Source organism: Hyperoodon ampullatus, assembly GCF_949752795.1.
Source record: "Hyperoodon ampullatus genome assembly, chromosome: 3".
In the NCBI taxonomy this organism is placed as follows: domain Eukaryota; kingdom Metazoa; phylum Chordata; class Mammalia; order Artiodactyla; family Ziphiidae; genus Hyperoodon; species Hyperoodon ampullatus.
Genome location: NC_136916.1, coordinates 46,995,808 through 47,021,091, shown reverse-complemented (window position 1 = coordinate 47,021,091; position 25,284 = coordinate 46,995,808). Strand labels below are relative to the sequence as shown.

At 37.5% G+C, this 25,284-nt stretch overlaps 1 protein-coding gene across 4 annotated transcripts in view; it reads left to right on the top strand.

Annotated features, from left to right (window-relative positions):
- The window catches only part of MNS1 (meiosis specific nuclear structural 1), a 71,832-nt gene that overhangs the window by 18,453 nt on the left and 28,095 nt on the right, over positions 1-25,284 (top strand). For 3 of the 4 annotated variants that reach the window (XM_079700043.1, XM_079700041.1, XM_079700042.1), the window contains 4 exons: positions 13,906-14,008; positions 16,500-16,729; positions 17,696-17,912; positions 18,014-18,121. In XM_079700043.1, coding sequence (XP_079556169.1) covers positions 13,906-14,008; positions 16,500-16,729; positions 17,696-17,912; positions 18,014-18,121 — 658 coding nt within the window. The remainder of the gene's footprint in view (positions 1-13,905; positions 14,009-16,499; positions 16,730-17,695; positions 17,913-18,013; positions 18,122-25,284) is intronic. The other variant, XM_079700044.1, reaches the window with a different exon arrangement.

Genomic DNA, 25,284 nt, shown 5'->3' with positions numbered 1-25,284 from the left:
TTTGTTTTTGTGTATGGTGTTAGGAAGTGTTCTAATTTCATTCTCTTACATGTAGCTGTCCAGTTTTCCCAGCACCACTTATTGAAGAGGCTGTCTTTTCTCCATTGTATGTTCTTGCCTCCTTTGTCATAAATTAGGTGACCATGTGTGCATGGGTTTATCTCCAGGCTTACTATCCTGTATGATTGATCTATATTTCTGTTTTTGTGCCAATACCATACTGTCTTGATTACGGTAACTTTGTAGTATAGTTTGAAGTCAGGGAGCCTGATTCCTCCAGCTCCGTTTTTCTTTCTCAAGATTGCTTTGGCTATTCGGGGTCTTCTGTGTTTCCATACAAATTGTGAAATTTTTTGTTCTAATTCTGTGAAGAATGCCATTGGTAGTTTGATAGGGATTGCATTGAATCTGTACATTGCTTTGGGTAGTATAGTCATTTTCACAATATTGATTCTTCCAATCTAGTAACATGGTATATTTTTCCATCTGTTTATGTCATCTTTGATTTCTTTCATCAGTGTTTTATAATTTTCTGAGTACAAGTATTTTGCCTCCTTAGGTAGGTTTATTCCTAGGCATTTTATTCTTTTTATTGCAATGGTAAATCGATTGTTTCCTTAATTTCTCTTTCTGATTTTTCATTGTTAGTGTGTAGGAATGCCAGAGATTTCTCTGCATTAATTTTGTATCCTGCTACTTTACCAAATTCATTGATTAATTCTAGTAGTTTTCTAGTGGCATCTTTAGGATTTTCTATGTATAGTATCATGTCATCTGAAAACAATGACAGTTTCACTTCTTCTTTTCCAATTTGTATTCCTTTTATTTCTTTTTCTTCTCTGATTAGCATGGCCAGGACTTCCAAAACTATGTTGAATAAGAGTGGCGAGAGTGGATATCCTGTCTTATTCCTGATCTCAGAGGAAGTGCTTTCAGTTTTTCACCATAGAGTATGATGTTTGCTGTGGGTTTGTCACACATGGCCTTTACTATTTTGAAGTAGGTTCCCTCTATGCCCATTTTCTGGAGAGTTTTTTTTTTTTTAAACATCTTTATTGGAGTATAATTGCTTTACAGTGGTGTGTTAGTTTCTGCTTTATAACAAAGTGAATCAGTTATACATATACATATGTTCCCATATCTCCTCCCTCTTGCGTCTCCCTCCCTCCCACCCTCCCTATCCCACCCATCCAGGTGGTCACAAAGCACCGAGCTAATCTCCCTGTGCTACGCGGCTGCTTCCCACTAGCTATCTATTTTACGTTTGGTAGTGTATATATGTCCATGCCTCTCTTTCGCTTTGTCACAGCTTACCCTTCCCCCTCCCCTTATCCTCAAGTCCATTCTCTAGTAGGTCTGTGTCTTTATTCCCGTCTTACCCCTAGGTTCTTCATGACTTTTTTTTTTCTTATATTCCATATATATGTGTTAGCATACGGTATTTGTCTTTCTCTTTTTGACTTACTTCACTCTGTATGACAGACTCTAGGTCTATCCACCTCACTACAAATAACTCAATTTTGTTTCTTTTTATGGCTGAGTAATATTCCATTGTATATATGTGCCACATCTTCTTTATCCATTCATCTGATGATGGACACTTAGGTTGTTTCCATCTCCTGGCTCTTGTAAATAGAGCTGCAATGAACATTTTGGTACATGCCTCTTTTTGAATTCTGGTTTTCTCAGGGTATATGCCAAGTAGTGGGATTGCTGGGTCGTATGGTAGTTCTATTTGTAGTTTTGTAAGGAACCTCCATACTGTTCTCCATAGTGGCTGTACCAATTCACATTCCCACTAACAGTGCAAGAGTGTTCCATTTTCTCCACACCCTCTCCAGCATTTATTGTTTGTAGATTTTTTGATGATGGCCATTCTGACTGGTGTGAGATGATATCTCATTGTAGTTTTGATTTGCATTTCTCTAATGATTAATGATGTTGAGCATTCTTTCATGTGTTTGTTGGCAATCTGTATATCTTCTTTGGAGAAATGTCTATTTAGGTCTCCTGCCCATTTTTGGATGAGGTTGTTTGTTTTTTTGCTATTGAGCTGCATGAGCTGCTTATAAATTTTGGAGATTAATCTTTTGTCAGTTGCTTCATTTGCAAATATTTTCTCCCATTCTGAGGGTTGTCTTTTGGTCTTGTTTATGGTTTCCTGGGCTGTGCAAAAGCTTTGAAGTTTCATTAGGTCCCATTTGTTTATTTTTGTTTTTATTTCCATTTCTCTAGGAGGTGGGTAAAAAAGGATCTTGCTGTGATTTATGTCATAGAGTGTTCTGCCTATGTTTTCCTCTAATAGTTTGACAGTTTCTGGCCTTACATTTAGGTCTTTAATCCATTTTGAGCTTATTTTTGTGTATGGTGTTAGGGAGTGTTCTAATCTCATACTTTTACATGTCCCTGTCCAGTTTTCCCAGCACCACTTATTGAAGAGGCTGTCCTTTCTCCACTGTACATTCCTGCCTCCTTTATCAAAGATAAGGTGACCATATGTGCGTGGGTTTGTCTCTGGGCTTTCTATCCTGTTCCATTGATCTATATTTCTGTTTTTGTGCCAGTTTTCTGGAGAGTTTTTATCATAAATTGGTGTGAATTTTGTCAATAGCTTTTTCTGCATCTATTGAGATGATCATATGGTTTTTATTTTTTAATTTGTTAATATGGTGTATCACATTGATTTGCATATATTGTAGAATCCTTGCATTCCTGGGATAAATCCCATTTGATCATGGTGTATGATCCTTTTAATGTGTTGTAGGATTCTGTTTTCCAGTATTTTGTTGAGGATTTTTGCATGTATGTTCATCAGTGATATTGGTCTGTAATTTTCTTTTTTTGTAGTATCTTTGTCTGGTTTTAGTGTCAGGGTGATGGTGGCTTTGTAGAAAGAATTTGGGAATGTTCCTCCTTCTGCAATTTTTTGGAAGAGTTTGAGAAGGATAGGTGTTAGCTCTTCTCTAAATGTTTGATAGAATTTGCCTGTGAAGCCATGTGGTCCTGGACTTTTGTTTGTTGGAAGATTTTTAATTACAGTTTCATTACTTGTAATAGATCTGTTTATATTTTCTAATTCTTCCAGGTTCAGTCTTGGAAAAGTGTACCTTTCCAAGAATTTGTCCATTTCTTCGTGGTTGTCCATTTTATTGTCATATAGTTGTTTGTAGTAGTCTCTTAGAATCCTTTCTATTTCTGTGGTGTCAGTTGTGATTTCTCCTTTTTCATTTCTAATTTTATTGATTTGCATCCTCTCCCTTTTTTTCTTGATTAGTCTGGCTAAAGGTTTATCAATTTTGTTTATCTTCTCAAAGAACCAATTTTTAGTTTTATTGATCTTTGCTATGTTTTCTTTATTTCTATTTCATTTATTTCTGCTCTGGTCTTTATGATTTCTTTACTTCTGCTGACTTTGGGTTTTCTTTGTTCTTCTTTCTGTAGTTGCTTTAGGTGTAAGTTATATTGTTTATTTGAGATTTTTCTTGTTTCTTGAGGTGAAATTGAATTGCTATAAACTTCCCTCTTAGAACTGCTTTTGCTGTGTCCCATAGGTTTTGGGTTGTGTGTTTTCATTGTCATTTGTTTCTATGTATTTTTTAAATTTCTTCTATGATTTCTTCAGTGATCTCTTGGTTGTTTAGCAGTGTACCGTTTAGCCTCCATGTATATGTGTTTTTTACAGTTTTTTTCCTGTAATTGATTTTCAATCTCATAGCATTGTGGTCAGAAAAGATGCTTGATGCAATTTCAATTTTCTTACATTTTCCAAGGCTTGATTTGTGACCCAGGTTGTGATGTATCCTGGAGAATGTTCTGTGTGCACTTGAGAAGAAAGTGTATTCTGCCACTTTTGGGTGGAATGTCCTATAAGTATCAATTAAATCTATCTGGTCTATTGTGTCATGTAAAGCTTGTATTTCCTTATTTTCTGTTTGGATGATCTGTATGTTGGTTAAGTGGGGTGTAAAGTCCCCTACTATTATTGTGTTACTGTTGATTACCCCTTTTATGGTTGTTAGCATTTACCTTATGTATTGAGGTGCTCCTATGTTGGGTGCATAAATATTCATAATTATTATATCTTTTTCTTGGATTGATTCCTTGATCATTTTGTAGTGTCCTTCCTTGTCTCTTTTAACATTCTTTATTTTAAAGTCTATTTTATCTGATACAAGTATTGCTACTCCAGCTTTCTTTTGATTTCCATTTGCATGGATTATCTTTTTCCCTCCCTTCTCTTTCAATCTGTATGTGTCCCTAGGTCTGAAGTGGGTCTGTTGTAGACAGCATATATGGGTCTTGTTCTTGTATCCATTCAGCCAGCCTGTGTCTTTTATTTGGAGCACTTAATCCATTTACTTTCAAGGTTATTACTGATATGTGTGTTCCTATTACCATTTTCTTAATTGTTTTCATTTTGGTTTTGTGGGTCCTTTTCTTCTCTTGTGCTTCCCACCTAGAGAAGTTCCTTTAGCATTTGTTGTAAAGCTAGTGTGGTGGTGCTGAATTCTCTTAGCTTTTGCTTGTCTGAAAGGCTTTTGATTTCTCTCTCAAATCTGAATGAGATCATTGCTGGGTAGAGTAATCTTGGTTGTAGGTTTTTCTCTTTCATCACTTTAAGTATATCCTGCCACTCCCTCTGGCCTGCAGAGTTTCTGCTGCAAAACCAGCTGATAACCTTATGGGGATTCCTGTGTATGTTATTTTTTGCTTTTCCCTTGCTGCTTTTAATATTTTTTCTTTGAATTTAATTTTTTTTTTTTTTTTTTTTTTTTTTTTTGCGGTATGCGGGCCTCTCATTGTAGTGGCCTCTCCCGTTGCAGAGCACAGGCTCCGGACGTGCAGGCTCAGTGGCCATGGCTCATGGGCCCAGCCGCTCCGCGGCATGTGGGATCCTCCCGGACCGGGGCACGAACCCGGGTCCCCTGCATCGGCAGGCGGACTCTCAACCACTGCGCCACCAGGGAAGCCCTGAATTTAATTTTTGTTAGTTTGATTAATATGTGTCTTGGTGTGTTTCTTCTAGGGTTTATCCTCTATGGGACTCTCTGCACTTTCTGGACTTGGGTGACTATTTCCTTTCCCATGTTAGGGTAGTTTTCCACTATAATCTCTTCAAATATCTTCTCAGACCCTTCCTTTTTCTCTTCTTCTTCTGGGACCCCTATAATTCGAATGTTGGTGCATTTAATGTTGTCCCAAAGGTCTCTGTGATTGTCTTCAGTTCTTTTCATTCTTTTTTCTTTGTTCTGTTCCTCGGCAGTTATTTCTACCATTCTGTCTTCCAGCTCACTTATTTGTTCTTCTGCCTCAGTTTTCTGTTATTGATTCCTTCTAGTGTATTTTTCATCAGTTATTATATTGTTCATCTATGTTTGTTTGTTCTTTAGTTCTTCTAGATCTTTGTTAAACATTTCTTGTATTTTCTCAATCTGTGCCTCCATTCTATTTCTGAGACTCTGGATCATCTTTACTATCATTACTCTGAATTCTTTTTCAGGTAGCTTGCCTATTTCCTCTTCACTTATTTGGTCTCATAGGTTGTTACCTTGCTCCCTTATCTGTGGCATTTTTTTGTTGCCTTATTTATTTATTTATTTTTGATGGGTGGGATTGTGTTCCTGTCTTACTGGTTGTTTGGCCTGAGGCTTCCAGCACTAGAGTTTGTAGGCTGTTGGGTAGAGCTGGGTCTTGGTGCCGAGATGAGGACCTCGGGGTGAGCTCACTCTGATGAATATTCCCTGGGGTCTGAGGTTTTCTGTTAGTCCAGTGGTTTGGACTTGGAGCTCCCACCACAGGAGCTCTGGCGTAACCCTCTGCTCGTGAACCAAGATCCCGCAACCTACGTGGGGCAGCAAAAAAAAAAAAAAAAAAGAAAGAAGAAAAAAAGGAGTAGAACAATAATAGAGTAAAAAATAAGATTAGAAAACTAATGGATATGTTAGAAAGAATAAAAAAATAAAAATATAGATGAAACAACAACCAGAAGGTAAAACAGAACTACAATAGTAAAAAAGAGGAGAGGAAAGAAACAAAAAAAAGCCAGAAAAGGCCTTGGCTGTGGGGGGGTGGGGCTTAGGTGGGGCGGGGTTTATGTGGTGGGCGGGGCCTATGCTTAGGACCCACAGGGCCGGCAGAGGCCCTGGGTGGGGTGTGGGGCTTAGGCTCAAGGCAGCAGGAGGGACCCAGGTGTGCCGCTGGCCTTGGAGGTCAGAGCACCAGGTCCAGGACCCCAGCAGGCTCACTGGGCCCGAGTGGGTGGGGGGAATGCAGGGTTCTTTCCCCCCCATCCTTGGATTCTAGAGGTCCCCTCACTTTTGGCCTCTCTTCTTCTCCCCCCCCACCTCCGTCCTATGCCCCTAGGAGCCACGTGGCCAGAGGGAGCCCCAGAAGGCAGGGGACCAGACCTGGAAGCCCAACAGGCTTCCCGAGGCCTAGTGGGTGGGGGAAATGCCCTCCGCCCCTCCCCTGATCCCCCAATCCCAGAGGGCCCTCCCATCTGCCTCTCCTCCTCTTCCCCCCTTCTCCCTCCATCCTATGCCCCTAAGACCCCCACAGCCTGACAGGGCCCGGGAGAATGGAGGACCAGGCCCAGGAGCCCAGCAGACTTCGTGGGCCATAGTGAGCAGGGGAAACATCCTCCATGCCTTCCCTGATCCTCTGGTCTTGGAGGGCCCCTCCCCGTCCACCACTCCTGTTCTCTGCTCAGCCCCACCCCCCATCTCCCTCCTACACCCCTAGGACCAACGTGGCCCGGAGGGGGCCTTGGAAGGTGGAGGACCCGGCTGGGGAGCCTGGCAGGCTTCCTGGGGCCCGATTAGGCAGGGGAAATGCTAGGCGTGCTCCCACTGATATCCAAGCCCCTGAGGGTCCCTCCAGGCATGGGAACCCCTCCCCCTCCCAGCCACCACTTCTCCTCCCCTCTCACTCCCCCCATGTCCTACCCATCACTCAGGGGGTTCCTCCCATCTCCTTGGGCCTCTAGGTCCCCCACCAGCGTCTGGCAGGTGCCCTAGTTGTGGGGAGATGTGAACTCTGCGTCTTCCTGTGCTGCCATCTTGACTCTGCCCCCACACTGTCTAGTTTTAGAAATCCTATTTTAATTGCAGCATTAATCAATAATTATAATTAGTTGTACAATTAGTTATAATTATTTACAGTTATTACAACTAATTGTATAATTATGACCATACAATTTATAATTATTAAATAATGAGCAATTGTATATTTATTATATAGCTAACCCATAGCTTTATGAAAGAAAAAATAAGTACCTTGTTTATAACTTGTATTTAAGTTCAGCAAAAACTATCTCAAAGAAGAGACAGAGATAGTCTTCCCTTATTAAATGTACAACAAGTTCCTTGCTGATGCCAGTACTATTATATTTCTGACTAATAATCAATATATTAATTATTAAAATAAATAAGATGGATTAAAAAATAACATTTTCAGTTAAATAAAACAGAGAATCAATCATGATAACCCTGAATTAAAGGAAATACTAGCAGTTGTTCTTCAGGTAGAAGAATAAAAATGATCCCAACATTAATCTCAAAACTTCAGGGAGGCAAATGCATAGTAAATCTAGGTGAAATATGAATCTGTAAATCACTTATTGTAATGTCTTTAGGATTTAAAATATATAAAGAGTTAAAAATGTAACAAACCATAACAAAAGTGAGGTAGGAAGTACATACATGGAGTTAAAGTGGTCAAGAATCTTTCATTGTTTAGTAAAAAATAATGGACAAATTTTATCAGACTTGAAACAAACGTGTAATCTCTGTAATACAAATTTGGAAAAGAATATACAATTAACAAATTAATAGAGGGGAAAATGTGATAATAAGGAATGATGAGGCTGTGCAGAAAAGAGTTGACATACCACACTTGAGGCTAATTTCCTCTGATAGGCCTGCTTTGCAACTTAGGTCCTTGGCTGGCATCTGGAAACTTGGATTTCAAGAAGGTTCCCACCACTCTATGATAAGAGTGCCTAACTGTTTGGAAAAATAGTATGCTTCATGCTGAACTCTATTCCTTCTGGTAGTCGTAATTTTGGTACTTGATAGGCAGAGGGTACGTGCATGACCAGCCCCTAATGAAAATCTTGGGCCCTAAGTCTCAGCGAGCTTTCCTGGTTGACAATTCTCACATGTTGTCACAACTCATTGCTGGGGGAATTAAGCATCTCCTGTGTGACTCCACTGGGAGAGGACTTTTGGAAACTTGCAGCTAATTTCCTCTAGACTTTGCTGACATGCTTTTATTCCTTGTCGATTTTGCTCTGTATTTCACTGTGATAAATCATATCCATGAGTATGACTATATACTAAGTCCTGTGAGTCCTCCGAGTGAGTGATGGAACCCAGTGTGGGGGGTGGTCTTGGGGACTCCAAACATAGAGACAAAAAGAAGAGAAGAGAGAACATAGAACAGGTAAGACAAATAGAAAGAATATATTAAGATTGTAAATGTAACCCAACTATATTAGTAGTTATAATAAACATGTTTGAACCATTTATGAAAACAGACCATTTATTATGCCAGAACAAATACAACAGATTTTTAACACATTTATTTCATACATAGTATGTTCTCTGACCACAGTGGAGTTAAACTAGATATACAATAACAAAAAGACCCCAAAAAACTAGACAATCTTTGTATGTTTAGATATTTTAAAATGTACTTCTAAATAACCCCAGGCCAAAGAAGCAATCAGAATTGAAATTAGGAAGTAGTTTTAACTGAATGATAATGAAAATGCCACATAGTAATGGTTGTAAGATTGGAGTGACATCTGAGAAATGGTGTAGTAGGCAGCCCCAAGTTCCTGTCCTCCCAGTCAAACTAGCAGAAACTGTCAGAATCAACTTTGTAAGAACTCTGAACAACAAAGTTTTATAGCAACCAACTGCATGCTCAAACAAGAAAAAGGCAACTTAACAATGGAAGCAAAGTCTGTAGTGTTTTTACTTTTCCTTGCTCCATCCCCTCCCAGCTCTGAGGCAGTCTTGAGGAGAGCAGCCCATAGAGTACCAGGCCCTGGTTCTGGAAGAGCAGATCTTATTTGCAAATTATTGTGTCTGTATATTCTAACCTACCTGGGAGCTACCTGAAGGACTGACACAATGTGCTTATCTGTGTTTCTCCTAATTCAGAACTCAGGCCAGAAAAGCAAATCGTATCTCTGGTTAAGATTTAATTTCCATAATATATAAAGGATGCTCACAGTTCAACAACAAAAGACAAACAACCCAATTCAAAAATGGGCCTGGTACTTAAAGATTTCTCCAAAGCAGACAGACAGTGGGCAATAGCACATGAAAAAGTACTCAACATTTGTTATTAGGGAAATGCAAATCAAAACCACGAGGAGATACCATTTCACGCCTGGTAGGATAGCTGTAATAAAAACAATGGAAAGTAAGTGTTGGTGAAGATGTGGACAAGTTGGAAACCTCAGATGTTGTTGGTAGGAATGTAAAATGGTGCACTGTGGAAGACAGTTTGGCAGTTCCTCAAAAAGTTAAACATAGAATTACCATATTGTCCAGCAATTCCACCCTTAGGTGTACACTCAAAAGAATTGAAAAATTGAAAACAGGGACTCAATCAGATACTTGTACGCCAATGTTCAATGCAACATTATTCACAATAGCCAAAAGCTAGAAGCCACCTAAGTGTCTATCAACAGATGAGTAGATAAACAAATCGTGGTATATACATACAATGGAATATTATTCAGGTATAAAAGGGAATGAAGCTCTCATACATGCTGCAATATGGTTGAACCTTGAAAAGCATTATCCTAAGGGAAGTAAGCCAGAAACAAAAGGATAAAGACTGGATAATTCCACTTACATGAAATATCTAGGGACAGATTTGCAGAGACAAAAAGTAAATTAGCAGGGAAGGGAGGAATGGGGAGTTATTGCTTACATGGGTACAGCATTTCTTTTTGGAAAAAAAGTTTGGAAATAGTGTTGATAGTTGCCGAGCATTATGAATGTAATTAACACCACTGAATTGTACACTTAAAAATGGTTAAAATGACAAATTTTTGTTATTTTACCACAAGAAAAAAATTCTAGGATCAAAAAACCCCCAAAACTTGTCCCCGTAAGTAGCTAAAGCTATTCCTTGAGGATAGCTTATAATCTAAAATGACTATTAGAAAAGAAGACTCCATCTGGAATTATTTGAAAACAAAGAGAAAATTCCCATCTGGAGTGACTAAAAAATAATGTAGGATAAAGATAAGGTCAGAAATGAGCAATTTAGAATGTAGACATAAAGTAGAGTCAACAAAGCCAAAAATTGTGCCTTTAAAAAGACCAATAAAATTGATAGTCCCTGGCAGGAATATATAACTGTAAAAGAGAATGCACAAATAACCAATTCTAGGAATAGATAGTGCGATATAACTGTAGATCATACAAATGGGAGATCACTGTAGATCATAGCAGGATATTGTGAACAATTTTATGCAAATTTGAAAATTTAGGTAAATTACTAAATAGCGCATTTACCAAACTGACTAGCAGTAGTAGAAAGGGAAACTGGCTCTGCAGTGCCAGTTTTGTCATAAAATAAATGTGCATATATGCATGCATCTATTTTTGCATTTTTCTATCCCATCCTTCCGCAACTGGGGTTCCATAAGAGATCCAAGTGTCACAGAAAGTTGAGTGAGTGTATTTTTAATTTTCTCAAAGACAGTATATAGCTGGTATTATTTTAGATCCAGAGGAACCAAGTTAATTCACTGCACATAATAGATGCTTAAGGGCATTAGGGCTTAAAACTTGCAGTTGAGAAGAGCTGCTCTAGTCCATTCCATTGATCCATTTGTTCATCCTGTGCTAAATCTACACTATCTTAAATATTGTGGCTTTATAATAGGTATTCATATCCTGAAGAAGTCTCCAATTTTGGTCTTCTTAAAGATTGTTTTAGCCATTCCTACTTTGCATTTCCATATACATTTTAGAATCACTGCAGGGCATTCAGAAATAGACATTTAAAAAAATGATACTGTTATCAATTAGATATCCATATGGAAGAAAATGAACTTGATTTCTACCTCACACCACACATAAAAATCAATTCCTGGAGGATTATAGTCTAAAAGTTAATGGTGAAATAACAAAGCTTTGAGAGACTAATATAAGAAAATATATTTATGTCTGTGGGGTGGGCAACATTTCTTAAAACATGACACAAAAGTTACTGACAATGAAGAAAAAGATTGGTGGATTAGAATACCCTTCATCTGAAGAAACCACTGTGAGAGTAACTGCAGACTGGAAGGAGGTATTTGCAATGCATATAACCAACAAGAGACTTGTATCTGGAATATGTAAAGAACTTTTGGGCTTCCCTGGTGGTACAGTGGTTGGGAATCCACCTGCAAATGCAGGGGATACGGGTTTCATCCCTGGTCCAGGAAGATCCCACATGCCGTGGAGCAGCTAAGCCTGTGTGCCACAACTACTGAGCCTGTGCTCTAGAGCCCATAAGCCACAGCTACTGAGCCTGCGTGCACAACTGCTGAAACCTGCGTGCACAACTGCTGAAACCTGCGTGTACAACTACTGAAGCCTGCGTGCCTAGAGCCTGTGTTCCACAACAAGAGAAGCCACCGCAATGAGAAGCCTGTGCACTGTAACGAAGAGTAGCCCCCGCTCGACGCAACTAGAGAAAGCTGGCGTGCAGCAACGAAGACCCAACGCAGCCAAAAATAATAAGTAAATAAATAAATTAAAAAAGACTTTTATGCAACAATAAGAAGTAGACAAACCAGTATAAAAATGAAAAAATTTTTTTAAAAATATTAAACAAGAACTTCACAGAAGTTATACAAATGAGTCAACATATGAAGAGGTCTCAGTTCCATTAGTAGTTGGGAAACATAAATTAAAACCCCAGTGATAAATTACATCCCCCAAAAGAATGGTTAAAATCTATGACAAGACCAAAGTGTTGCTGAGGATGTGGAGTGGTGTGAGTGCTTAGACACTGTTTATGAGAGTGTAAGTCTGACAAAGCTTTGGAAAACTGCCATTATCTACTCAATTTGAACACAGCCTACCCTGTGACTCAGAAATTTCACTTCTAGGTGTATATCCAATGGGTATGGGTGCCCTTGTCCTTCAAATGAAGGTCGTTTATTTGAATGTTTGTTGTTTCCAATTTAATGCACTTTTTTTTTGTAGAGACAGTATTATAAATTGATTGGGTTTGTATATTGGTGCATGATCATTGGTACCCAGCTCTAACAAAAATCTTTGTAAATGTATCTCAAACTCTTAGTGGAATAAAATATGTAGACTAACCTAGAAACTTAATCCTCGTTTCTAACACTATTTTTATGTAAGAAGGTAATCCTGTGTCATATACATTTGCACCTACAATGGTAAGGGGAAGAAGGACCCACACCATAATACCAGGAATATCTCTCTTCCCTTACCCCTTATGACTGTTTCTTTGTAGGTAGGGGGGTACTTGTAACTTGAGTTTATAGGTAGGTGAGTGCCTCTTTGTTCCAGTAAGAATTAACATGTACATCTTGGTGACATCTCAGGGCCCTTCCAACTCAGAATTCTCATATTCTGTCATATTCAGAATTATGACTGGCACAGTAAAATAAAAATTTTTGTATGGCATATTGTTTTCATTAAATTTAGGAGAGTGATAGATTAAAAAGTAATTCAGAGATTATCTGAGGCCAATCCCCATTTTTTTTTAACAGATAAGTAAAAAGCCCAGAGAAGTGACGTAAACTTGCCCATGTTACTCCCTCTTCATCATCATCAAAAAATAGTTACAGGGCTTCCCTGGTGGCACAGTGGTTAAGAATCCGCCTGCCAATGCAGGGGACACGGGTTTGAGCCCTGGTCCGGGAAGATCCCACATGCCACGGAGCAGCTAAGCCCGTGCACCACAACTACTGAGCCTGCACTCTAGAGCCCGTGCTCCGCAACAAAAGAAGCCACCGCAATGAGAAGCCTGTGCACCACAACAAAGGGTAGCCCTTGCTCGCCCCAACTAGGGAAAGCCTGCATGCAGCAGCAAAGACCCAACACAGACAATCAATCAATCAATCAATCAATCAATAAATGTAAAGTTGGGGTGGATCATACCACACAAATTTGTTGGGAGGATTAAAAAAAAAAGTTACCATATGTAGTAGAGTGTCTTCTGTTATACACATTAACTTATTTAATTGCCAAAACTACCCCTTGTACAGATAGCAAAACCAAGGTACAAAATTTAAGTAACTTGTATAGGTTTAAACCTCTCCACTTTAGTTATTCTTTTAGCCTAATAGTACTGGTAACTGGACATAAATTTTAACCTATATTGATGTAGCACCTTTTCTGAGCCAGGCACTGGCAGAAAGATTTTTAGTGATGATTATTGAAAATAAAAGGGTTGTTTTGTCTAGAAAAATTAATTACAATGTCTCTTTTCACATGCATTCTGATTTTTCTTGAGATGAATGGAGAAAGGGGTATTTTTTCAAAATATTTTTATTTTTTTTTTTTTTTTTTTTTTTTTTTTTGCAGTACGCGGGCCTCTCACTGTTGCGGCCTCTCCCGTTGCGGAGCACAGGCTCCGGACGCGCAGGCTCAGCGGCCATGGCTCACGGGCCCAGCCGCTCCGCGGCACGTGGGATCTTCCCGGACCGGGGCACGAACCCACATCCCCCTGCATCGGCAGGCGGACTCTCAACCGCTGCGCCACCAGGGAAGCCCTCAAAATATTTTTAAAATAATGTAAATATCTTTTATACATTTAGAAAAAAATTCATTTAAATTGCAGATACATGTTATTTTTAAAATAGTAAGAGATATATGGTCCTCGAATTTAAATTTCTGTCTTTTTTTAAAACAGTATTGAGCTCAGAGAATTGGAGAAGAAATTAAAAGCAGCTTACATGAATAAAGAAAGAGCAGCTCAGATTGCTGAAAAGGATGCCGTTAAATATGAGCAAATGGTAATCATGTTTCTGGTCATTATGTTTTCCATATTTTTAGCTTCATTTAGAAAACCAAAAATAGACCAATTTTTGGAAAATTGTTACATTCTATAAAGAATTTACACTGTTAGATTTCTCAAATACTTTTATACTTTTTAGATCCTTAAGGTGTAAGAAATTATGGATATTGAGCTTTGTGTAATTTAATATTAGAACCTTTCAGAGACATAAGGAATTAGGTTGATGCTTAGAATGAACAGCTATATTCAGTAACTCCCAGCATTCTTAATGGTCTCTGATTATTCTTTGACAAACCAATACAAGTTGTTAGCATAATCAGTGTATTTTAGAATGTTACTAAATTTTTAATTTTTAAAATGTTTTAAAAAATAAACTATAAGTAGGAAACTTTTCTGTTTCATAAAAGCAATCTTTTCTTCTCATGTTTTCCTCTATTTTTATCCTCTTTTCTTACTCCTGACCTACTGCGCATTACTGGTAATAGTTACTCTTGGGCAAAGGAGTTTCAGACACATACAGCAGTAGTGTTACACAGTATACTATAAAATAGGGTTTATTAACACTTAAAAGCAGGGTGTACGTCATCACTTGAACTATCGTTGTCACTCATAAAGGCTAGACATAGATGAAAAGGTCTGATTGCAATGTTACACAGTCTTTTAAGTTCCCTTCTCTCATTTCTCTTACTTTGTAGAGCATTTTGATAGCAGAGTTCCCTCTCTCATAGATCCCTTTCAAAGATGTTATATGGCTATTAAAGAGAAAGAGGTAAAGGGAAATAGTTTGGTTTTTAAAGTTGGCCAGAATATATTATATGTTAAAAGGAAAAAAAGCAAGTTGCAAAAAAAATTGGAGAATAATACATTTCACAGTACATTTTCATTTTTAAAAACTTGTACATGTATGTATGTGTATGTATGTGTATGTATGTGTATATCAGCATCTGTGTGTGCATGTATATGCACACACACATATATGTGTTCTGTATATCAACACACATGTTCACACACACATAGAATTAGAGGGGTGATATTAAAATACTTGACCAGTGCAATGTTATACAGGCCTCAAATAAGAACAGATGCTGGCCGTAGTGAAATGTGTGTGTGCATGTGTGTTAGTATAGAAAAAGTCTGGTGGGTTGTACAGCATGCTGTTAACAATGATAACCTTTGGTGTGGCAGGTGGTAGGAGAGGGTAAGGAGACTTCACTTCATGAGCCATATTCTACCCTTTAAAAAATAAAGTAGAACATAAACAATGTACTATTTGACCAGTAGATTGCAGTTTTAATTATTTTGATAATTGAGATTATTCGAGGCAGTTGTAGATATTTATTCTGGCTGTTGAAAGAATTGCTGTTATTGTCTAAATAAAATTGATCCACAAAAATTAAAGTCAAATACTCCTAGGACTTGACTAGGTGTCAGGATATTTAGGTGCTAGTTTTGGCTCTCTCTCTCAGCCTTAGTTTTCTTATCTGGGAAATGAGAACATTGTACTTCTATAAGTGTGTGATAATTTGTACATACATGTTTTTGTCATGTCATATTTTTTCTATAGAGCCTAGTATAACATGCTAAGAAAAGAGAAGGAAAGAAAGAATTTTGGTCAAGTCATATTAACAGTGTATATGTTAAAGGCATCAATTAGATCAGGAATGGCATTAGCATTCATATTTTAATCTGTTTCTTCTTTTATGTTTAATGCTGCTAACCATTCTAGCATTTGGGATGTGATCCTAATGGTAAAGGATGATTTTTTAAAGTGCCCTCATATATTTACTTTAAAACATTTTGTTAAATGATTTCAAAATGCTCAAAACAAGTAAGGAGTTTAACCCATTCAAGAAGGAAGATTGTGTCTAACTCAGAAGGAATGGTCTTGAATGAGTGAATTAAAACCTAAGAAAACAGGCACAGTGACATATGTGACCCTTTTACTAAATTAAAGTGATTACCAGGGGCCTTTAATAAATGAGAAAGAGGAGACTTCAAAGGCCAGTGGCAGGAAAGAAAATTTAGGCTGAGAGAAACTTAAGAGCTGCTCAGAGCTATTTAATAGTAGACTTGTATAAAAAAGATAGTACCGTCCTAACTCTAAATAGCAGCCAATACCCAGTGGAGCTAAAATTTGTGAAAATTGCCTACATCAACTTTTAAATAGATGAAAAAGTTGACTACTGCTTTGGCAGTTAACATAGTTGTTAACAAAGCACTTCTAATTTTACTTACTGGTTTTCACATGTGGAGTTTATTCTCCTTATTGCCCTGAGAGAGCTACTTGAAGGAATAGGAAAGCCTCTTTAGGGTTTGACTCATCATTCAAACCGTTCAGGTGACAGTGACTTACCTTTGCTTTTTACCTACACAGTTACATAATATTTTATATAACAGACTTTATAGTATTCAATTCCATCTGCTAAAAGTATTCTATCCTATTGTGCTCAGATTTGAAAGTGGAAAGATGAATTTTGTTTTAATAACAGAAACGTGATGCTGAAATAGCCAAAACTATGATGGAAGAACACGAGAGATTAATAAAGGAAGAGAATGCTGCAGAGGAAAAACGAAACAAAGTAAAAGCACAGTACAATCATGACTTAGAGAAACAACTTGAAGAACAAGGAAAGAAGAAGCAGGAAGCTTATGAGCAACTGCTGAAAGAGAAACTCATGATTGATGAAATTGTTAGGAAAATCTATGAAGAAGATCAATTGTAAGTTTATCCGAACTTTCTTACATGCCTAAACATTTACATTAGATTTATCTCAGGCTTGTCATGAAGAGTAAATCACCTAAACAGTGCCTAATACATGGTAAGTCCCAGTAAATGTTATCACATAAACTGAGACCAACTCTTCTCTTTTTTTTGCATAAATTTCTTTCTCTTTCTTTCTCTGTCTCTCTCTTTCTTTTTTCTTTTCTTTTCTTTTCTTTCTTCATTTGTTGCTGTGTGCCGGCTTCCTCTAGTTGCGGAGAGCTGGAGCTACTCTTTGTTGTGGTGTGGGATTCTCATTGCAGTGGCTTTTCTTGTTGCGGAGCACAGGCTCTAGGTGTGCGGGCTTTAGTAGTTGTGGCTCGCGGGCTCTGGAGCGCAGGCTTAGTAGTTGTGGCTCTGGGTCTAGTTGCTCTGCGACATGTGCGATCTTCCCGGACCAGGGCTCAAACACGTGTCCCCCACATTGGCAGGCAGACTCTCAACCACTGTGCCACCAGGGAAGCCCCCAAGTCATACTTACCTTTGTTAGCATGATAATTAATTGTCTGATAGTTAAGAAATACTTATTAAGTGACAATGGCTAAACTTTGTTTTTCTTAAGTAAGCCCATATCAAGAGAACTTGTTTTCTGTTCAGTTTCCCTGGTAGACAGCTAAAGTGTAGAGTGCTGTGAAACATATATAAACAGGTGGTGGCCTTTCTGAAGTGAGATGCATAAAACATCATAATAGGTTAGAGAAGAGGCATAGTAGTAGTTTACTCAGAAAATTCATACCTGTTATTATATTTAGTGGCACATAGTAAACACTCAAAATGTTTGTTGCATGAAAGAATGAAAAAATTGTAAATAGGGAAGCCATTTTTCTCCACATCATTATCAACTGAAGGAAATGATACTTATATTTTTTGATATTTTATTATTATTTCTGTTACTATACACCTGCATTCACTATTGCTTTTTAGGGAAAGACAACAAAAGTTAGAAAAAATGAATACAAATCGAAGGTATATAGAAGAGTTTAAGAAAGAGCAGGCTCTCTGGAGAAAAAAGAAACATGAGGAAATGGAAGAAGAAAACAGAAAAATCATAGAGTTTGCCAAGATGCAGCAACAAAGAGAAGAAGATTGGATGGCAGAAGTTCAAGAAAGTGAAGAAAAAAGGCTACAGCTTCAGAATATGGTATTAAAATAATCATCTCTTTAACACTTGAGAAATTCTGAAATATTGGTCATAGAATCTGATTCCTTTACATGTTTGTGTGTTTTTTTAAAATTTAATAGCTGACGCAGAGATTGGAAGAAGTGCTGCGGCAACGTGAAGATTTAGAACAATTGCGACAGGAATTATACCAGGAAGCACAAGCAGAAATACATAAGAAGAAACTAAAAGTAAGTTTTGGAAATTGAAGGAATGATTAACATAGAGAGGAGTATCATTTTGATTTGAAGCAGTAGAAAGATAATAGATTTAAACCTAACCATATTGATACATTATATGTAAATGGTATAAACACTACAGTTAAAAGAGATTTTCAGGCTGGGTAAAAAAGCTAGACCCAGGCAGCAGTTCACAAAGTGCATCAAAAGCATGATGCAACTATATTATCTACAAAGGAACATAATTTAAATATGAAGACACATATGGTTTAAAAGCAAAAGGATGGAGAAAGATATACCATACCAACACCAACCAAGAACATGTTAGAGTAGAAATCATGATGAATAGGCTAAATTCATGTAGAGGATGTAATAGCCCTAAAGGTGTGTGAACCTAAGTAAAACTTCAAAATACATGCAGAAAAACTGGAAAAACTGAAAGGAGAAATAAATCCATAATTATATCTGAATGTTTCAATACTCCTTCTCATTACTATATAAAATAAGTAGTCAGAAAACCATGGAATATAGTGTTGAATAATAATATCAACAAATCAAGAAGATTTGTCAGTTTTCTAATTGGGTGTTTTTTGTTCATTTATTGTAGAATTTTAAGAGTTCTTTATGTATTCTAGGTACTAGTCCTTTGTCAGGTGTGTGGTTTACAAATATTTTCACTCAGTCTATAGCTTGTCTTTTCATCCTCTTAACAAAGTTGTTTTCCAAGTAAATGATTTCAATTTCTGTGAAGTCCAATTTATCAATTTCTGTTTTTATGGATCATACTTTGGTATCAATTCTAGGAAGTCTTTGCCTACATCCTGAAGAATTTCTCCTTTTTTTCCCTAAAAGGTTTCATTTTCAGTTAATTTTTGTTTATAAGGTATGAGACTTAGGTCAGGTTTCATTTTTGCTTCTCTGTGTCCAGTTGTTCCACACTATTTGTTGAAAAGGTTTTCTCTCTTACATTGAGTTGCTTTTGCACCTTTGTTTAAAACACAGTTGAGCATATTTGTGTGTATATTCCTGGGATCTCTATTTTGTCTGTTGATCTATGTGTCTATCCCTTCAGCAGTACCACACAGTTTTGATTTACTGTAGCTATATAGTTGAAGTCTTCAAAATTGTTTTAGCTATTCTAATTCCTTTGCCTTTCCATATAAAGTTTAGAATAATCTTGTCTGTATCTACAAATAGTCATTGGGGAATTTGATAGGAATTATATTAAGTCTGAATATCAATTTGGGGAAAATTGACATATTCATTATATTGAGTCTTCCAGTCCATGAACACAGAATGACTGTCCATTTACAGTTGCCCCTTGAACAACACAGGTTTGAATTGTGTGAGTCCACTTATATTCAGATATTTTTCAGTAGTAAATACTACTATTTACACAGTCCATGGTTGGTTGATTCCACAGATATAGAGCAACTGTGGATACGTAGAGCTGACTAAATTTTGTGGATTAACCCCCGTGTTGTTCAAGAGTCAAGTCTATTTAGATCATCTTTGAATTTTTTCATCAATGTTTTATAATTTTCAGCTTACAAATCCTGTACATGTTTTGTTAGATTTACATCTAAGTATTTCAGTTTTTTGAGTGATTGTAAATAGAATTTAAGTTTTAATTTCATTGTCCACATACTCATTGCTAGTGAATTGACTTTTTTAATGTTTATCTTGCGTCTCATGACCTTGCTGAATTCACTTAGTAGCTGTAGGAGTTGGTTTGTTTGTTTTTTCCATACATAGTGATGTCCTCTGCAAACAGGGGCAGTTTTATTTCTTGCTTTCTTTTTTTTTTTTTTTTTTTTTTTTTTGTGGTATGCGGGCCTCTCACTGTTGTGGCCTCTCCCGTTGCGGAGCACAGGCTCCGGATGCGCAGGCTCAGCAGCCATGGCTCACGGGCCCAGCCGCTCCGCGGCATATGGGATCCTCCCAGACCGGGGCACGAACCCGTATCCCCTGCATCGGCAGGCGGACTCTCAACCACTGCGCCACCAGGGAGGCCCTCTTGCTTTCTTATCTATATACCTTTTATTTACTTTTTTTGCCTTATTGTACTGGCTAAAACTCAGCACTGGCTAGCACTATGTTGAATAAAAGTGATGAGAGTAGACATCACCTTCCTTTGTTATCTATCAGGGGAAAAGCATTCTGTTAATTGTAGTCTTTTTTTGTAGATACTCTTTATAAAGTTGAGGACTTTTTCTCCTATCACTGTTTTTCTGAAGATTTTTGTCATGAAGGGTGTTGAATTTTGTCAAATGCTTTTTCTATATCTATTGATATGACCATGTACTTTTTCTTCTTTAGCCTGGTTGATTGCATTGATTGATTTTGGGGGTTACTGAACAACCTTGCATCACTGGAATAAATCTCACTTGATCATGGTGTATACTTATAATATATGACTGGATTTTAGTTTTCTAATAATGTGTTAAGGATTTTTGCATCCATATTCATGAGGAATATTGGGTTTTAGTTTTCATTTTTTATACTGGTGTCAGGGTAATACTGTCTTCATAAAATGAATGGAGAAGTATTTCCTTCTATTTTCTAGAAGAGATTGTTTAGAATTGGTGTTAATTCTTTAAACATTTGGTAGAATTTTCCAGTGAAACTATCTAGGCTAGGAGTTTTATTTTTTGAGAGTTTAAAAATATTAATTCAATATTTTATTGTATATTTATTTTAAAGTTTTTATTTTATATTGGAGTATAGTTGATTTATAATATTGTGTTACTTTCAGGTGTACAGCAAAGTGATTCAGTTATACATATACATATATCCATTCTTTTCCTGATTCTTTTACCATATAGGTTATTTTAGAATATTGAGGAGAGTTCCCTGTGCTATACAGTAGGTCCTTGTTGATTATCTATTTTATATATAGTGGTGTGTGTATGTTAATCCCAAATGCCTAATTTATCCCTCCCCCACACCTTTCCCCTTTGGTAACCATAGATTTGTTTTTGAAGGCTGTGAGTCTCTGTTTTTTTTTTTTTTGTTTTTTTTTTTCTTTTGCGGTATGTGGGCCTCTCACTGTTGTGGCCTCTCCCGTTGCAGAGCACAGGCTCCGGACGCGCAGGCCCAACGGCCATGGCTCACGGGCCCAGCCGCTCCGCGGCATGTGGGATTTTCCCAGACCGGGGCACGAACCCGTGTCCCCTGCATCGGCAGGTGGACTCTCAACCACTGCGTCACCAGGGAAGCCCGAGTCTCTGTTTTGTAAATAAGTTCATTTGTATTGTTTTTTAGATTCCACGTATAAGTGATATCATATGATATTTATCTTTCTCTGTCTGACTTACTTCATTTATTATGATAATATCTAGGTCCATCCATGTTGCTGGAAATGGCATTATTTCATTCTTTTTTATGACTGAGTAATATTCCATTGTATATATGTACCACATCTTCTTTATCCATCCTCTGTTGATGGACATTTACGTTGCTTCCATGTTTTGGCTACTGTAAGTAGTGCTGCAGTGAACATTGGGCTGCATGTATCTTTTTGAATTATGATTTTCTCTGGATATATGCCCAGGAGTGGGATTGCTGAGTCAAATGGTAATTCTATTTTTAGTTTTTTAGAGAACCTCCATACCGTTCTCCATAGTGGTTGTACCAATTTACATTCCCACCAACAGTGTAGGAGGGTTCCCTTTTCTCCACACCCACTCTGGCATTTATTGTTGTAGACTTTTTGATGATGGCCCTTCTGACTGATGTGGTGTGATACCTCATTGTAGTTTTAGTGATGTTGAGCATATTTTTGTGTGCTCTTTGGCCATCTGTATGTCTTCTTTGGAGAAATGTCTCTTTAGATCTTCTGCCCATTTTTTAATTCGGTTGTTTGTTTTTTTGATATTGAACTGTATGAGCTGTTTGTATACTTTAGAGAGTAAGCCCTTGTCAGTTGCATTATTTCCAAATATATTCTCCCATTCTGTGGGTTTTCTTTTCGTTTTGTTTATGGATTCCTTTGCTGTTCAAAAACTTTTAAGTTTCATTAGGTCTCCTTTGTTTATTTTTATTTACATTACTCTTAGAGGTGGATGAAAAAAGATATTGCTACGATTTATGTCAAAGAGTGTTCTGCCTATGTTTTCCTTTTAAGAGTTTTATAGTATCTGGTCTTACATTTAGGTCTTCAATCCATTTTGAGTTTATTTTTGTGTATGGTATTAGAGAATGTTCTAATTTCATTCTTTTACTTGTAGCTGTCCAGTTTTCCCACCACCACTTATTGAAGAGACTGTCTTTTCTCCATTGTATATTCTTGCCTCCTTTGTCATAGATTAATTGACCATAGGTACATAGGTTTATTTCTGGGCTTTCTGTCCTATGCCATTGATCTATATTTCTGTTTTTGTGCAAGTACCATACTAGTTTTTTGTTGTATTTTTTTTATTTTTGGCTGCATTAGGTCTTCATTGCTGCACGTGAGCTTTCTCTAGTTGCGGCGAGCAGGGGTTACTCTTCGTTGTGGTGTGTGGGCTTCTCACTGCGGTGGCTTCTCTAGTTGCAGAGCATAGGCTCTAGGCACGTGGGCTTCAGTAGTTGTGGCACGTGGGCTCATTAGTTGTGGCGCACGGGTTAGTTGCTCATGGCATGTGGGATCTTCCCAGACCAGGGCTCGAATCTGTGTCTCCTGCATTGGCAGGCAGATTCTTAACCACTGCACCACCAGGGAAGCCCTACCATACTGTTTTCATGACTGAGGCTTTATAGTATAATCTGAAGTCAGGGAGCATGATTCCTCCAGCTCTGTTTTTCTTTCTCAGGATTGCTTTGGCTATTTGGGGTCTTTTGTGTTTCCATACAAATTGTGAAATTTTTTGTTCTATGAAAAATGCCATTGGTAATTTGACAGGAATTGCATTGAATCTGTAGGTTGCCTTTGGTAGTATAATCATTTTAACAATATCGTTTCTTCCAATCCAAGCGCGTGGTATATCTGTCCATCTGTTTGTGTTATCTTTGATTTCTTTCATCAGTACCTTATACTCTTCAGAGTAAGGGTCTTTTGCCTCCTTAGGTGGGTTTATTCCTAGGTATTTTATTCTTTTTGATGCAATGGTAATTGGAATAGTTTTCTTAATTTCTCTATCTGATCTTTCATTGTTACTGTTTAGAAATGCAAGAGATTTCTGTGCATTAATTTTGTATCCTGCAACTTTACCGAATTCATTGCTGAGCTCCAGTTTTCTGGTAGCATCTTTAGGATTTTCTATGTATGGTATCATGTCATCTGCAAACAGTGACAGTTTTACTTCATCTTTTCCAATTTGGATTCCTTCTGTTTCTTTTTCTTCTCTGATTGCATGTTAGGACTTCCAAAAATATGTTGAATTATAGTGACGAGAGTGCACATCCTTGTCTTGTTCCTGATCTTAGAGAAAATGCTTTCAGCTTTTCACCATTGAGAAGGATGTTTGCTGTGGGTTTGTCATATATGGCCTTTATTATGTGGAGGTATGTTCCCTCTATTCCCACTTTCTGAAGAGTTTTTGTCATGAAAGGGTGTTGAATATTTTCAGAAGCTTGTAGTTGATTTCTAATCTGATAGCATTGTGGTCAGAAAAGATGCTTGATATGATTTCAATTTACTAAATTGACTGAGGCTTCTTTTGTGGCTTAGCTTGTGATCTATCTTGGAGAATGTTCCATGTACACTTGTCCCTCCTCCCAATGCCAGACCCTCAGGCTGGGGAGCCTGACGTGGGGCTCAGAACTCTCACTCCTGTGGGAGAACCTCTGCGATATAATTATTTTCCAGCTTGCATGTCACCCAACTGGCAGGTATGGGATTTCATTATATAGTGAAAACACTCTTCGTACCAAATAGTTGTGGCTTCTTCTTTGTCTTTGGATGTAGAACATCTTATATGGTAGGTTCCAGTCTTTTTTGTCGATGGTTGTTCAGCAGTTAGTTGTAATTTTGGTATTTTCGTGAGAGGAGGTGAGCTCAGGTCCTACTACCCCACCATCTTTTTTCATCCCCTCAATATTCTTATTAGTTACTGAATAGAGTTATTCAAATTATCTTATTTCATATTCGGTGAGTTTTGGTAACTTGTGTTTTTCAAAGAAGTGATCAATTTTGTCTAAATTGTCAAATTTAGGTGTGTAGAATAGTTTGTACTACTATCCTTTTAATGTCTGCAGAGTCTCTAGTGTTTCATTTCTGGTATTGATAGTTTGTTTCTTCATTTATTTGGTCACTCTTACATTAGGATTTAATTTTATCTGAGGTTTCTTTAAATTTCAGCTCTCTTGAGGTATAATTGCCACATAAAATTGTAAGATATTTAAAGTGTACACTGTGGTGATTTGATAAACATTTACATTGTAAAAAGATTCCCCCATCTAGTTAATTACACATCTATCACTTAACAGATTTGGTTGTTTTTTTTTTTTACATCTTTATTGGAGTATAATTGCTTTACAATGGTGCGTTAGTTTCTCCTTTATAACAAAGTGAATCAGTTATACTCATACATATGTTCCCATATCTCTTCCCTCTTGCATCTCCCTCCCTCCCACCCTCCCTATCCCACACCTCTAGATGGTCACAAAGCACCGAGCTGATCTACCTGTGCTATGCGGCTGCTTCCCACTAGCTATCTGTTTTACGTTTGGTAGTGTATATATGTCCATGCCTCTCTCTCGCTTTGTCACAGCTTACCCTTCCCCCTCCCCATATCCTCAAGTCCATTCTCTAGTAGGTCTGTGTCTTTATTCCCATCTTGCCCCTAGGTTCTTCATGACATTTTTTTCCCTTAAATTCCATATATATGTGTTAGCATACAGTATTTGTCTTTCTCTTTCTGACTTACTTTACTCTGTATGACAGACTCTAGGTCCATCCACCTCACTACAAATAACTCAATTTTGTTTCTTTTTATGGCTGAGTAATATTCCATTGTATATATGTGCCACATCTTCTTTATCTATTCATCCGATGATGGACACTTAGGTTGTTTCCATCTTCTGGCTATTGTAAATAGAGCTGCAATGAACATTTTGGTACATGACTCTTTTTGAATTCTGGTTTTCTCAGGGTATATGCCCAGTAGTGGGATTGCTGGGTCGTATGGTAGTTCTATTTGTAGTTTGTTAAGGAACCTCCATACTGTTCTCCATAGTGGCTGTACCAATTCACA